General features: G+C 41.2%; 1 protein-coding gene across 1 annotated transcript in view; it reads right to left on the bottom strand.

Annotated features, from left to right (window-relative positions):
- Positions 1 to 16262, bottom strand: part of Ptpn13 (protein tyrosine phosphatase non-receptor type 13) — a 135208-nt gene that overhangs the window by 62112 nt on the left and 56834 nt on the right. Inside the window, exons 10-16 of the mRNA XM_028773694.1 lie at positions 15148 to 15222; positions 14848 to 15028; positions 13629 to 13782; positions 11502 to 11640; positions 10568 to 10720; positions 6677 to 6859; positions 3524 to 3686 (exon numbers count right to left, since the gene is read on the bottom strand). Of these exons, the coding sequence (XP_028629527.1) occupies positions 3524 to 3686; positions 6677 to 6859; positions 10568 to 10720; positions 11502 to 11640; positions 13629 to 13782; positions 14848 to 15028; positions 15148 to 15222 (1048 nt within the window). The remainder of the gene's footprint in view (positions 1 to 3523; positions 3687 to 6676; positions 6860 to 10567; positions 10721 to 11501; positions 11641 to 13628; positions 13783 to 14847; positions 15029 to 15147; positions 15223 to 16262) is intronic.

Genomic DNA, 16262 nt, shown 5'->3' on the forward strand with positions numbered 1-16262 from the left:
GGTAGAAAGGCATTGCGATTTTAACGTTTCTGCATCAAAATGAGCCTTGAGTTAGCAAGCCCCATTATCACCAGGGGCAGTGGTTCTTGTCTGTGAACAATGCACAATTCAAGATCTTCATTCATACCACAGAATTCCCAATCATCTTAAATTTAGTATGTGGGGTTTTTATTAGAGCAGTTAACATGCTTTGTATTTTCTTTAACTGTCAGAAGACTCTTTAAGAAGAAGACAAACAATTTAAAGATGGCAAACACCAAAAATGGCAGCAATAATGGTGAGCAATTCAGTCAGGGTTTGTCTCCTAAGCAGGGCAAGGATGGTCTCTTTCAAATGCTCACAGCAACCTGCCTCAGACACAGGATATGAGTGTAACCATTGATGATCTCATCCATCCCACCGCCTTCTACCGGAACATATGTCAACATGGACCAACAGCTCAAGACTGTAGGAGCGGAGTCTAACACCAGTGCTGTGCTGCAGACTGAAGTTTGCAGTCTTGCTAGTTGCACATAAAGCCTGCAACTTGTACCTTCTAAACTGCTTCTGCCTCTGCTCTGTCCCTCGGCAATCCGTACTTCCCTCATGTTGTTGACGTTCCCATAGGCTATTCTGAGAGTAGACGAAATTCATCGTTATTCCTTAGTACTTGCTACCCAATAGTAAGTGCTCAATAAATGATTTGTTTCTTCATTCTGTGAAAATCAGCCATATGTGAACTCTTGGAATCGGAGTAGCGCTGCTAGCACGAGAGACCACTGCACCCACACTGGACTCTGTTGTCTAATTAAGGGAGGGAGTGTCTACTCGGAACTCATTTCCTTATAAATAAAACTGGAACATAACAGCTCTAGGCTTTTTAAAGAATTAACATTTTCCAACATTAATAGGTGACACACAGGTGTCAGTCCACCAACCTCCTGTGGGTTATGCTGGTAATTTTTACTTGTTTTGTTCAGGTAGGTAGGTAAGTATATGGCTCTTTCTACTAAAACTCAAATTGGGGGCATAATGCCTTTGGAGGCTTTTTTTTTTTTTAAATAAAATATGGGAAAGTATACAAACAATGCCATCCTGAAGTGCTTTTTCCGTGAGTTCAGGGATACCTAGCTATCTGAAACCTGAATTGAGTTTGTGAAATGTGAAGAGTCCTCTCTTTTATAGAGAAAGAAAATGAGACTCTCACAATTCATTTTCTTTCCTAAAGCCATTCGTACACAAGCATGCTCCTAGCGCATGGCATGTGGTGTACAGCATAGAAGCATACAGCACAGTGCCAGTGTAGCCCTACTGCTGCCACCACAATTACTACAGGCACTCATGATGCCATACTCTCAATTAGTAGAAGAGGGACTGATAAAACATGGGTGAGGATTGAACCCAGGACCTTACATATGCGACAAGTACATTGTCATTCAATATATGGCCAAGCCTGGTCTGCTGGGTACACTTGCAGTACTCTGTAAGTGTGGGTGTGACTTTGTAAGAACCCTGTGGTACATAGATCATCACTGTAACAGTAATTTAGGGACTGCAGGACTAAGACACAGAACTTTTGTAGCACAACCGAGGCTTCTGCGTCTCTAACAGTCTGGTTTAAACATCAGAAATTTTACTTGAGATGATAATCATGCATGACTACAGTCAGGCATTCCACTAATGTAAAGATCTAAAACCCCAACTCCTCTAACTGCTGAAACTCTGAGTGTTGGACAGACACTTCAAATGGAAGCTCAGCGCTGGACTTCCTTTGACAGGTCTTAGAACACATAAAGTAGCAAATAAAATTATCCGTAGGCTCACGCATGTAATGTAAAAACGAGACAGAGACAGATTCTCTTTATTGTGAGGTCCCATCTTTCACATACACCTCCTTAAGTGTCTGCAAATATTCTAAACTCTTGAAAACTAAAAAACCTGAAACATTGGGCTGGAGAGTTGGCTCAGTGGTTAAGAGCACTGACTGCTCTTCCAGAGGTCCTGAGTTCAATTCCCAGCAACCACATGGTGGCTCACAACCATCTGCAATGAGGTCTGAAGCCCTCTTCTGGTGTGTCTGAAGAGAGCATTGGTGTACTTATATACATAAAATAAATCTTTTAAAAAAATCTGAAACATTTTTGGTGCCCCTAAAAAATTTGGATCAGGGACACCCAACCTATACTTTCTGTAAAATGCTGAACAAGATTCAACTTGAGACTTCTCCCTTCTGATTCTCCCACTCCATCACATTGAAAAGGCACGATCTCTCATGGTACGGTTCTGGTTTATATTGAGGATTGATCCAAGTATGAATGCTGAGAGCTTTAATAGGTTTGTTACCTTGCTGTACTTTAAAAATAAATAGAAGAATGTACAATTTTAGCAAAGCAAGGTAGGAAAATAAAAGGTAGTATGCGAAAAGTCATGGCTATCATATTTTTAAAATTATATATGAGACAATTGGGTTAAAATGCAGATCCTGAGGACCCAACTTCTAAAGGCTGTGATTTTGCAGGTTCCCATATGTCCCTAGAATCTGTCCCTTAGGGGAACACATGGTCTCCACTTTGACCCTGAGAGGTGAGAAACAAGTACTCACAGTTGTCTTCCCCCAGGCCACTCGATAGGAAGCTTTTCTGTAAGACTTCATCATGAGAAAGTCCCAGAAAAGAATTCAGAAACATGGGTCACCCGTGGATGTTATTAAACTGTAACTCACATACTTCAGAGTGATCCACTTAAGTGTGTAAGGATTTACTAGAAAGAAGCAATTTCAAATCACTTTAATCTCAACATGTGGTTGTATATAATCAGCTTTAAATCTCAGCTCCCTCTGAGGGATTCCTGTCTAAAGCTGGGTTATTTTTGCAGCTGAAAATCCACTGTCCTGGTTGCCATGGTTACTTATCACAGCCTCCAGACAGGGATGATTCACTGCTGGGGTACCAACTTGCCCTGCCTGTACCCTGTCTGCCATGTTCCTTCCTACACTGATCTCCAAACTATTTAACATCTGTTCTTTGTATCCATGTCAACTGTCACCTCTCAGAGCTCAGATCTTCCTCTTAGGAGTCATGTGGATCCTACAGCCTACATGGTATCATCTGTTAAGATGGCTCCGAAGAGCACTAGCTGCCCTTCCATAGGACCCAGGTTTGATTCCAAGCACACAAGATGGCTCACAACCATCTGTAACTACAGTTCCAGAGGACCAGATTCTCTCTTCTGGCTTCTGTGGACCCTGCACACATGTGGTATATAGTATACAGTCAGGCAAAACACTCATGTATATGAAATGGGATAATTTAAAAACTCTCTGAATATTACCATTTAAACACCTTTGAAGAGTCCATGCTTCTCTGCAGTACTGTTTTCCAAGCAAACAGGATGCTGGCTTGACAACTTTATAGACTTAAGTTAGACAAAGGGATGCCCCGTGAATTTTCAACTTAAACACTTTCTGAGTTTCTTTTTAAAGTATGTGGTAAAAATCATGCATACATCCTGGCACGGCACCGTGCAGCAGACCACGCCCCCTTACCTATGTCTTGGGCATCCTGGTTGCTCTGTCGCGCCCTCATCTGCAGCTGGAACTTATGCTGGGAGGAGCACAGTTGTAGCAGGTACTGGCATGCCTTGCTGCTATCTGTCTGGAACGCATGCTTGATTCCGTCTGATGTGTTCTGTAACGTGATTTTCTTCTTCTGTAATGGTAACCAGAGGTATTTGTAATTAGGAAGTTTTCCTACAACTTTCTATATGACCAAATATTTTAACCTATAAATAATACAGAAATATTTATATTTCCACTTATTAGGGAAAGTGTCCTTTAACTGATATATATACATATGTGTGTGTGTGTGTGTGTGTGTGTGTGTGTGTGTGTGTGTGTGTATATATATATATATATATATATATATATATATATATATGTAAATGTAGGAACTATATTCTATAGCTAAACAAAAGTATTAACTGCCACTTTCAGCAATTGTAGCTTCAATCACACTATACTGCATTCATCATCAATGGAAACTTTAAAATACTGCCAGGGTGGGGGTGGGGGAGCTGGAGAGATGGGTCAGTAGTTTAAGCAATGGCTGCTTTTACAAAGGACCTGGCTGTTAGCACCTAGTACCTAGGTGTAATCCCAGATTAGGGAACCCAACACTCTCTTTTGGCCTCCATGGGCACTGCACACAGATGGCACAGACATATGTGTAGGCATAACACCTATACACATAAAATAAAAACAAATAAATCTTAAACTATTCAGGGTTACTATAAGGCAGTATTCGTGAATGTATACATTTTGAACATCTTCCTTCCAAATCAAAGTAAGTTTTAGAAATCATATATTTTGAGTTGATGGGAATGTTTACAAATATTAATAAAAATTATAAGAACTAAGCATTTAGTGAGTAAAGAACAGTTTAAAAATGAACAGTAATGCTAAGAGTCATGATTTAGCTAAGGAGAATCTGGGTGGTACAAAGACATGGCAGCACATTTGGGAAGTCAAGGAAAATGTAGGTAGTTGGGCAGGGCCAGTACATTCCTGCATTCACAGGTACATGAGAGGAGGAGGAGGAGGAGGAGGAGGAGGAGGAGGAGGAGGAGGAGGAGGAGGAGGCAAGAGAACCACCTGAACCTAGGAAGTCAGGACTAGTCTTGGCAGCATGAGCGCACGACCTCCCAAACAAGGGGGAGGGCATAACAAAAAGAAACTTAGGACTGAAGTGATACCAGATGATATAGCTTGAGGCATTAAATGCTTTAGTGTTCAGAGATGGCTATTTTTACCAAGTTCAAGAAAAGTATTAAAATAATAAACCAATTTCACTTGGTTGCTATTTCTTGAAAGATGATGTAACTTACAGAAGAGAGCCTCCTAGAACCTGTGGCCTGTGCAAAAGCATGCAGGTAGTCCCTATACCTTACAAAGAATGCATCCAACAAGCCAGGGACACAGCTAATAAGGAACATTTACTTAAATACAGTTAGATTCTATTCCACCTATTATGGACCTACTATGCAAATTCATCTCTATTACCTTTATTTCAAACATAGAAATAGGCACAGAAAAGTCAAATTTAATAAAAGCCCAAAATTATGAGATTACCTAGAACATTTGCGTTCATATAATATATAAAATTTTAAATAGACTTCTTATGTACATCTACATTAAAGATCTTTACACTTTTAACTAGAAACTAATAATAATACCATCAACAAAATGCAACAATAAAAATGACTGATAGAAAAAAAGAGAGGCATCATAATAGACGCCGTAACTTAGAGCAGCAGTCTTAAGTTCTAAGTAGACACTGTTGCTTCTGAATCTCCGGATGGAACCCGACTTCATTTTGTTAAAAATAAAGCGCAGCAAGTTTTAGAATAGGTTAAAATACAGTGACATTGAACCAGAATCTTGATTATGGGCACACCTAGTAACTGTTCAGCTGGCTGGCTATTTTCTTCCTTAACGAATGTACCCTTTAACTACTGCCACATAGTTCTTAGAGACACTGAAATCCACAGCTGTAAATCTAGTGATCAAAGCATTAACATGAAAGGTAGACTCTACTCAATCTTCAAAAAAGCTGCAGGATTGGGATATATACTAAACAGCTAAGGGTAGAACCTGCCAGTGGGGACTCAGAGGTCCAGAGTAATTACAGAAGGCGGCATTACAGACAATGTGCTATTTGAGACAGACTAGCAGAATGTTTGGTTCTGTTGGCTGATTGAATGGACAGGAAATACACCCGAGGGAGGGCTTGTGAGAGCTGAGAGGGCTGGAGGGTAATGGTTATCTAAATTTCCTTCACAAACCTGTTCTACTAAGTTCCCACTTGAAAAAACTAAATTAAGTCCAGGTAATTTCCTGGTTTCAACAGTTTGGTGAAGATGAATGTAGTGTGGGCTTTCCGGTCAATCTCAGTGGGAAACTCTAGATCTCATAGGAAGCAACCAATACCTAGGTCTAGAGCTGATTTTAAAGGTGCCTTATTCAGAATAAAGCATAATCTTTATATTCTTATGAATATAAGAACCTATGTCAGCCCAAATATCAGTAACCCTCAAACATCATTAGAACATAAATACTCAAACATATCTTTGTTCTTCTCTGATGTCTGCCAGATGACACTTCAATATTCAGATAAACCACATCTAAGACCAGAATATGCTTTTAGAGATAACTTTTTAAATCCATTTCCTCTCCCCCTCCAATGTCGCTTTTGTAATAGTATCACCGTAATGATATTATTATAAAGTTCAGTGGTCACGAGCCCTTGGGACTCACACGACAGGCCTATGAGAGATCCACTCTTGAGCTTGACAAGCTTATTAGAAGGGAGATAATGATCTAGCTTAAAAATATCAGGAAGATTTCTCTAGGTGAGAGATTATGGCTGTAGAATAAGTTTTCATCTAACAGAGAGTTCAACTCAATTGTCATTTAACTCAAGTTAATTGAGCATATAACCAGTTAGGAATACGTCCCTAGGCTTTGGGAAAAAAAAACAAAACAAAACTAAAAGCCAGAAACAAAATCTCAGTAAAATCACCTACAACTAAAAAGGAGAAAGAGTTTTACATAGGTTTACTATGGAAAGTCAGTAAATATGTTACAATTAAGATTGGTTACACCAGTTAACAAAATAACAAAAAGAGTTTAAAATAGACATACTGAAAAGGAAATCTTTTTTGTTTCCCTCCACGGGAAGCGAAGGACCAAGGCACGGACTCCATTGTGAACCTCAAACACAAGCACGCCTTTGGAATACACCCCCAGAAGGATTCCTGTCTGTGACTTCTTTTCAGGGTGCACCCGGTGAAAATGAACTCCATACTCTGGCAGTCTTTGGCAGACCTGTTGGAACATACAGAATGGTGCATGTGCGTAAACAGTGGTGCACAGGGAGGAGCTGGACGTGAGTCAGTGTACTCACTAACATGTGACATCCACATTCCAAAAAAGTATTCCCAGTACCCACTTTAAGTGACAAATGAAAACAAACCCAAGCCATAACAGAGGGCTAAAGAGAGGAAGGAGGCAAGTGTCTGACACTTAGAGAACTTGTAACAGTGGATGAGGCCGAGAGTGCTAAGCTGGGACATAAAAAACACTAAAAGAAGCAACAAGAAGTCACAGCAGTAACAAAAGAAGTCAGTTGCTGGTGACCAGCCGCCATCACAAGGTTTCCCAAGCGATGGGTGGCTGTCATTGATTGTGGGGCTAAAGTTGCTTGCTATTTGTAAATTTTTTCTCTTCCTTTCAGTCCATGCTATTCTAAGACCAAAAGCCACTGGCTTTTGATAATTAGCTCCTACTGTCAGCAGCAGGGTATTAAGAAAGAAAGAAAGAGGGCCAGGCAGTGGTGACACACGCCATTAATCACAGCACTTGGGAGGCAGAAGCAGGTGGATTTCTGAGTTCGAGGCCAGCCTGATCTACTGTGTGAGTCCCAGGACAGCCAGGGCTATACAGAGAAAGCCTGTCTCGAAAAACCAAAAAAAAAAGAAAAAAAAGAAAGAAAGAAAGAAAGAAAGAAAGAAAGAAAGAAAGAAAGAAAGATGGAAGGAAGGAAAAAAAAAGGCTTGGGCTTGAGAGATGGTACAGCAGTTATGAGAACTAGAACCATGTCCAGAGGTCCTGAGTTCAATTCCCAGTTCAAACGCATCTGTAATGGGATCCAACGCCCTCTTCTGGTGTGTCTGAAGACAGCGACAGTGTACTCACATTCATAAAACAAATCTTAAAAAAGAAAAAAAGGAAGAGAAAGAAAAGGAAAGGGAAGTCTTAACGGTCTCTTTTCTCTCTGGCTCTAGGGTCCCTTACTGGGAACGTGAGAGGCTCAGAGTTCTCTGTGAACCAGAGAGAAAAGAAAAGAAAGAATAAAAGGAGGAAATGAGAGAAAACTCAGGCACTAAGAAAAAACATTCACTCATTCTGGATAAAGCAGAGAAAGAAAAGCTCCAACCACTTCACATACATATGTACACACATACTCACATAGCACACATTTGGTGGATGGAGCAAAGTTCCACAGGGTAAGCTCCAACAACCACAATTCTCTGTTCTCAGTATATATACTGTCTGTAAAATTACCTCATACAACTGTCAGGCAGAAATGTCAAAGTGGGATAATAAATTATATGGTTTTCTAAATACCTTTACATTCCAAGAATTTCATAGTAAGTTTAAGGCACTAATTTATGTCATAGATTGATAAGGTTTAACAAGTTACAGCAAAATTGTTTACATGTCTTTCCATTAAGACTAGTATCTGATTAAACATTCATTATTTGTTACTAGGCCCCCAAAAGTTCATTATAAGTTTAAAGCAAAATTTTTGTTTTGTTTTGTTTTGTTTTTCGAGACAGGGTTTCTCTGTGTAGCCCTGGCTGTCCTGGAACTCACTCTGTAGACCAGGCTGGCCTCAAACTCAGAAATCCGCCTGTCTCTGCCTCCCAAGTGCTGGGATTAAAGGCGTGCGCCACCACCGCCTGGCTTAAAGCAAAAATTCTTATGTCATAAGTTAGCATGGTTTTGTCAAGAGACAAATCATCTGCCTTGTGTGTTACTAATTTTGAAGTTTTGTATAGATAAACTAGTCAACACATTATTTTTTGTCCTTGTACCTATAATACATTGTCCATTCCCAGTTCATGATCTTTAGTGACAAGGTAATGGTCTCATACCTAACCTAGAAGGAATGTTTTCCTTCATCACAAATTTGTTCCAAGCCTGGTTTCTTTTTCTAATGCAATTAGCCTATGAGACACGAAGGGTTACAGAGCTCTTATTTGCAGGTTTTATTCTATAGAGGACTTGAAATAACTTGTATAAATTTAGGAACTCTATAAAATCATTATTAAGAATTTTGAAATGATCAACTTGTCTACGCAGCATTACTATATATGACAGTACACCATCATGTTGATCTGCAGAAAATCTACCAATAGGGTGGGCTTACGCCCAGGAATCATTAGACCAAGTAATAGTGACAGGAAAGGCATGTCAGCAGTGAGAAGCAGTCCTGAGATGATGTCTCTAAGGACTCTGCATTCTCAGAGCTTACCCAATGCAGGTCATGCAAACTGGTGGGCCATCTCCAGAAAATTCACTTGCATGTCTTTAGCTTTTCTTAAATGGCCTTTTGACAGTCAGTGACAGGATATAAGGGCAAACTCAGACTGAGAAGTAAGTATATATGTAAGGCATGCATCTGGCAAAGGAACTATATCCATAACATACATGTGCTTTATTAAGAGACAATCAGATGGTAATGAAATTGAAAAATGCTTAAGTATACAAATCAAAGAAGACGCTATATAAGTGGGAAATGAAACATGAGAAAATGGTCAATGAAAATAATAAAAAGACCAACTAAAATCATAATTCTGGGAATGGAGAAATGACTCAGCGGTTAGGATCACACTCTGTTCTAAAGAAGACTGAAGTTTAATTTCCAGCACCCATGTAGAGAGACTCACGGTGGCCTATAACTCTAGTTCCAGAGGCTCGGACATCTGTGGTTTCCATGGATATATTCACTCACGTGAATGCATACACACACACACACGTGTGTGTGCACATACACACACATGCATACATACAAGTAATATTAGAAATAAATAAATCTAAAACCATCTTTAAAGACCCTAATCCACATCACTTCTCACCCACCCTCAAGGTTAAGATAAAAAGGGCAGAAGAGAACACAGCTGTCTCTGAGGTAGACAGCAGGACCTGTGCTGCATGTGAGGAGGACACTGGAAAGCTGTAGCATCCTTATAAAAATGCACACTGCTCTTGAGCTCTTGCAAGTACTGAATACAATGGCTACGGAGAACTGAGTTCACAACCTGACCTTAAGTGTGCACTGAAAACAACCTGCTTTAGCTTTCCTATCATGAATCCCTTAAAGACAAAACTTCAAAGACGTTATGGCGCCTTTTCCTAGATAAAGACGTGTGGAATGAGAAACTCTACACTATGGATCAACAAGCAGAAGGTACACTCTTCCTGTGGCTGCTGGACCAGAAGAACATTCTCAAAGTTTCTTTATTAAAAGCTTACTTAGTCCTATCCTCCCTATCATAAATGCTCTTTATCTACCTGCAGACTAACAGGTAACCATAAGCCATGCTTTCTGACTTTTTGTATCTATTTGAGTTAATTATCATTCATACAAAGACCAATTTGCATGTGGGGAACAAGGGTAGGCAGTTTTAGAATGAATGTGAACTTGCCTCTCACACCTACTCAGTTATCAAATTCAACTTTTTCTTTTTATGATGAAGCTTGATTTTTCAGAGTTCAGAACAGGGTGAAGACACAGGATTCATAGTCAGGTAGGTGTGGGTTTTGCCCCTCACAGTGCTCCTGACCTTAAAGTATCATGTTTTCTTTGAGCCCCATTTTCTCTTAAACAGATGAGAATCAAACCACTATAGTTTCAGGCATGAAGCATGCAGCCAGAGGCTGCAGAGGGTCAGATACCACTCCCCAGCATCTACATGTGTCATCCTGAACCTGTGACATTGCTTATTACTGGTCACTCTGCATGCTCACCTTTAAGAACTCTAGCTCTGTCTCCTTCTCAGAAGCTCCTGCATAGGTGTTATGCAGTTTGGGTAACTCTTCTTTAATGTAGGATACATCAAGCTTCTCCATCACCCTGGCAGGCAGATAATGCTCCAGGCGAAAGTAGGACACACCATGAACCTAGGGGAAGAACGCTGTTGTCAACAGTTCCACCTGCCTATCACTGATGTCAAGCCTCTTCCTCCTGTCTTAAAGTTTTTGTTTCTGCCAAGAGAAGAATTGCTTTTACTTCTCTCTAGGGAATACATCCCTCTCTTCTTTAGTGAGGTAGAATAGCTGGACTTATTGGCAAGTCTCAAAAGAGGACACTGAGGACCTTATGTCATTATGGCTAAAGAGTAATGCAGTGATGAAGGATGCTGCTACGGGGGCAGGCTCCAGTCATCTGCTTCCTACTAGGTCTCTTTCATTTAAGAACATGGAGCTTTGAGCATGGTTCTTCATACCGTGACCTCTGCCTGGTTCACACCCTGCCACTGTGTGGATCTGTGTGGACGACAGGGTCCCTTCAGCCCATTCTTGGTCAATACGTCCTCTACTGAGTCTCTGCATTGCTCAGAACATGGGGGATGGAGGGACTGGAGCTACATAGCCCTAACCTCCAAAATAATACAATTTTAAATGGAAAAACCAGACTCCAAGTATGTGATAGGTCTATGTGTGCTGAGCCAGGGCACTTTGAGGAACCAAAGGAGTTTAAGATCATCGTAAGGTCAGCCATGATTTTGCGAAGAACAGGACAAAGGCTGATAATTTAACTCTGTGGGAAATGCTTGTCTGGCATGCCCTGGTTTTGATCGCCAGCAGGAAAGCAGAGCAAAACAAAATGAAACAAAACACAGATAGAAAAGAAAAAATTTACCAATACCTCCTTCATCTGGCACAGGAAGAGCAAGCCTACCTCTGGTTGATAGTCTCCATACTCTGCCTGGAGAGCCAAGGACGCGAGGAGCAGGGCTGCCTCATCATCACAGTGCACCCTCTCCTCCAGAAGGTCTTTTCTCAGCTGAAGGTAATACTGATGGCAGGTTAGGTTGTGTCTGTTAAAATACAGATGTACACAGATATTTTGACTTTTGAGGTGGAACCTTGGGAGGACTTTGATCATAGGGATGGTTTCTAACATACATGTTTCTAACTATGGTTGTCATTAAGCTGTTCTAGGGCACTCAAAGAAGTATGAGTTTGACTACTGCCTCGCTTGGCCATAACCAGGAAGTTTCTTCTTGCAGTAAATGGTAACTAACAAGGAGAGATACAGCAGAATACTGACCAGAAATGAGAGACTTTGGAGCATTTGGTCCTAAAAGGAATGTCTCCACCAAAGCCTGCCCTCGGGGTGCAGGGAGTTATATAGTAGAGAAGGTAAAAGACTGTGAGATGAATGACTCAGGAAAACAGCATTGTGCATACATGACACAGGACTGGTGCAGAGACTGGTAGCACAATAACCCCTGCTCAGGCTCAATCTTGATAGGTGGGCAACACAAACTCAATTCATTGGTAGTTTGTAAACCTTCTGTCTCATTTTGCTTTGGTTTGGGCTTTTTAAATTTTGTATATTTATCTTTCTTGTCTTATTGGTCATTTGCTTGTGTACTTTGCTTCCTGGTTTTGTGGGTCTCTGTGTATGTTTCTTTCTTTTTCTTGTTTATTTGCTATGTTATTCTAGAAGGCAGGGAGGTATAGGAGGAGCTAAGGTGGGAGGAGTAAAGAGAGGAAGAGGAGGAGTAAGGAGAGGAAGAGGAGAAGGAAGAGGAGGAGCTAGGAGAGATGGAGAATGAGAGAGGGGGACATGGTGGCAGATGTTCACTTGTCTGTAGCAGTCAAAGGTAGTTGGTATATCTAGGCTGAGTGTTGGGTTACACTTCTGATTGTATGGGCATCTTGTTATTGAGCATTACCAAACTTATAAAGCTGTTGATTAACATTTAAGCATTATAGTCTCATTTTCCTACTGGGCCCACATGGATGGCGGGATGGTCTGGGCAATGTCCAGCCTTGCGGAGACAGCATGGAAGACTGGCAGAGCCATCTCCCATACTGGCATCTCATGGGTGGCAGGGCTGGTGTTCCTGGCAGGCCATTTTTAGCTGTGGCATGAACATGGCCTCTGGCCACAGAACATGGTGGCTTAGCTAGGCAGAGCCGTTGCAGCTTAGATAGTCGGCTTGACCAGTGGCCGATTTTAAATAATTACTTCAACAGGGAGGAGTTGAGTAAGTAGAGAGGATTTGGGGGAGGTAAGAGAGGAAAAATATGATCAGAATTTATTTATTTTTCAATAAAAGATATTAAAAAAATTGTTTAAGGGCAAAACTGACAGCACCCTTGTTTGCAGGCCATACAAACATTCCATGAGCTGTACAAATGCCTGAAGTATGAAAAGCACCAGATTTTGTACAATGCATTTTTGTAAGCGCACACTTGCTAGGTAAAGGCTAACTTACAGTTTAGGTGCAATAGAGGTTAAGCACTAATGACTCGGAACTCACAGTCTCACAGAGTGTCTGGCTTCCTTACTAAGTCAAGAGCTTTTACCTGCTCCCTTTACGGAAGCACCCTACAGCTCCCTGGCCTGCCAGAGCTTCCAGAAACCACTCCAAAAGTAGTAGCTTTGTGAACACGAGCACAGCAGTGTCACTGTACTGATGACATGAAGCAGTTAAGCAATTAATAGGCAGAAGGTGAATATGGCATGGTACCCGGGATGAAGGGACAGCTTGTGCCCTACGCAGAGTATAAAAAGGTGACAGATTTCATCAAAACACTCAGAACTCTATATAACTTAAGATGAATGAGAACTTTTTGTGGATGGAATTTTCCAGAGTAGTTTCTGATCATGGATGAAAACTAGTGACTGCAACGGTGGTGGCAAAATCATGGATAAAGGAAAATTGCTGCATTTCTTTTAAATGAAGAAGAAGAAATCATCCTGGATCCACATCAAGGGGTTTGGTGCCAGTAGGTTAGAGAGATCAGTAGAGCGGTCCCAGAAAGACCAAGAGAGAAACCCTTATGCACTCACTGTATCAGACTAACATCATCCATGAAAAATTTAATTCGGAAAAACAATGTAAAGTCAACGGCGGCTTTGCCCTTTCTCTTCGGCTCTTCCTTCCATCCCTCCGGGGCCACTTTGGTTAATTTTAAGTCATGATCAACAAAGAAATATTCATTCTCTGAAATAAAATGAGAAAGGCATTCAGAAAGCATGGACAGTTTTCCTTTGATGTCTTCATTTCTGTTGAATGTATTAAAAAAAAGAACAGGGTCCAACACAGCAGGGGCTGAGGCACTCCATATGGCTGGGTTCAGCCTTTTCAAAACCAGACAGAGACAGGCAGACCTGACCTGAGGAGATCCCAGTCACATCTTTACTGCCTGTGAGAATAAATTCCTCTTCCACCCCAGACATCAGTCAGGATAATGCTGGATTCTGCACTATAGGCTGTTATAAAAATCAAATGACAAAATGAAGGGCTCTGGAAGGCAGCCCTTAGAGCACAGTCTGCAGTGAGTATTAGCTGCCATGTACTAGTTGAGTGGCAAGTCTACGAAGCCTGGTTTGTACAGAATGTTTAGGAAACAAATAGAGATCTCTCTCAAAAATATCTTTTGGTAGACAACACCACCTGGCCAGTCCTGGGTGGGGGTGAGGGTGGGCTGAGGGTGGGGTGAGGGTGAGTAAGCCCTAGAGCTAGGTCCTAGCTCTTTCCACTCCTCTGGGTCTACTTTTATTTTAAACCAGGATTTTTTTTTAAAAGCACTAATTGCACAATTAATGGGTGACTCTATAGGATGATTTATTCATTTTAAGGCATAAGCATTACAAAAAAAAATCTCCATAGATACAGAAGGAGCCTCACAAACACAATGAATGAAACCAGGGACAGGCCGGGCGGTGGTGGCGCACGCCTTTAATCCCAGCACTTGGGAGGCAGAGGCAGGCGGATCTCTGAGTTCGAGAGTTCGAGGCTAGCCTGGTCTACAGAGTGAGTTCCAGGACAGCCAGGGCTCCACAGAGAAACCCTGTCTCGAAAAAACCAAAAAACCAAAAAAAAAAAAAAAAAAAAAAAAAGAAACCAGGGACAGTCCCTAAGTCCCTTCTGTTTCTCAGTGCCTACCGACCTGCCTATTTAACTACTGTACCCCTGAATGACGCCTGGCTTGGTAAGAGGTACAGGACACCATCTTGATGACATGTTTTTCCACTGCTAACTCTGAATCAAAACATCAAGAGATACCTTTAAGGGTGGCAAGAGCAAACAAATGATGCTCCACCAAGCCGATGTGGGCCACGACCATGTCAAAGACATCTTTGCAGATGGTCTTGGTGTCACAGGTGAGCTCAAGTCTCTGCCCGCTCAGAAGCTGTATGTTCACTTTCCTTCGCTGGTCCTCATTCTTCCCCTTCTTGGTCTGCAACTTAAAAAAAAAGAAAAATGACGGTATTTATCAAAAGAAGCACTCAACCACTTAGTCTTGCTTTAGAGAATCATTGGACACATTTCCTGAGAGGGACAGAAGCTGGAGTTACTACTCACAAGGATAGATCGTGGCAAGTCCAAAGATACAAATGGCTCGATTGTCATCTTCACAAACTCGGGGCCAAAGAAATTCTACAAGTCATAATAAGCAGAATAAATTATTTTTACTGTTTATCCTAGGTCATTCTTTAAAAGGCAAGAGTGTAATAATAACACATCACACATCAAAATGAGGGGCTGCAAAACAAATGTAGGAACTTTCAGAAAAGGACACTAGGTTTTGCTTTGAACAGAAGTGGAACATGCTTTATGCAGAGGTTTTTGTGATGTGTGCACCTCTGTGTGTATACATACTCATGTGGGTGTCTGAAACTAAGACGTGGGGAAAAGGTCTGTGCCTGTGAGTGCCCTCCATGCTTGTATAAAATTATCACACTTGGAGCCCATACTGTATTGTATGACATCCCGCTTATCACCTCATTTTGATACAGGTTTGGATATAATAGTTAACTGACAAACTTTCATTAAATTACTTCCATTTAGTTTAGAATGCATTTCCTTATGTTTTACTGTCAGTCTAAAACTTTAGCATGGTACAGTGTCTAAGGAATGACTTCCACACAGAAAAGGTTAGAGTGGTGAAATGTCCACAGTACTCCTTGAGAAAGAAGCCCAAGTTCACTGTCATGTTCACAGTCTAGTACGTATAAAGAAGAATATGGCAAATGGAAAAGTCATCCCTGATCAAAATGTGAGATGCAGCGTTTTCCCTCCTGCCTTCAATACTGTGGTGAGAACCTGAGGCTTGGTGTTAGTCCCACATCTCCGAGAGACTTGACAGGGCTGGAGAAAGGGCTTGGCTGTCAGCATAGGCTGCTTCCTTAGGGGACTGCAGCTCAGTTTTCCTGTACCCATGTGGCAGCTCATAACCCTCTGAAGTTCCAGTTCTAGGGGACTCTGTGGTATTTTGTCCTCTACATGCATGTGTGCACAGACATATATGCATGGAAGGCACTGATACATGTAAGATAAAGCTACTGATGATGCTGATGGTGATAGAATTTTACAGAAAACGAGACTCAGTAAGTGTCAAGACTCTTTGAATGGCTGAGCAGAGATGTGGAATGTACTTAAAACACACTCCTCTTCTGAACTAACTGTGAACTCCATAG

The sequence above is a fragment of the Grammomys surdaster genome, unplaced genomic scaffold (assembly GCF_004785775.1).
Source record: "Grammomys surdaster isolate TR1022 unplaced genomic scaffold, NIH_TR_1.0 233, whole genome shotgun sequence".
Lineage (NCBI taxonomy): Eukaryota > Metazoa > Chordata > Mammalia > Rodentia > Muridae > Grammomys > Grammomys surdaster.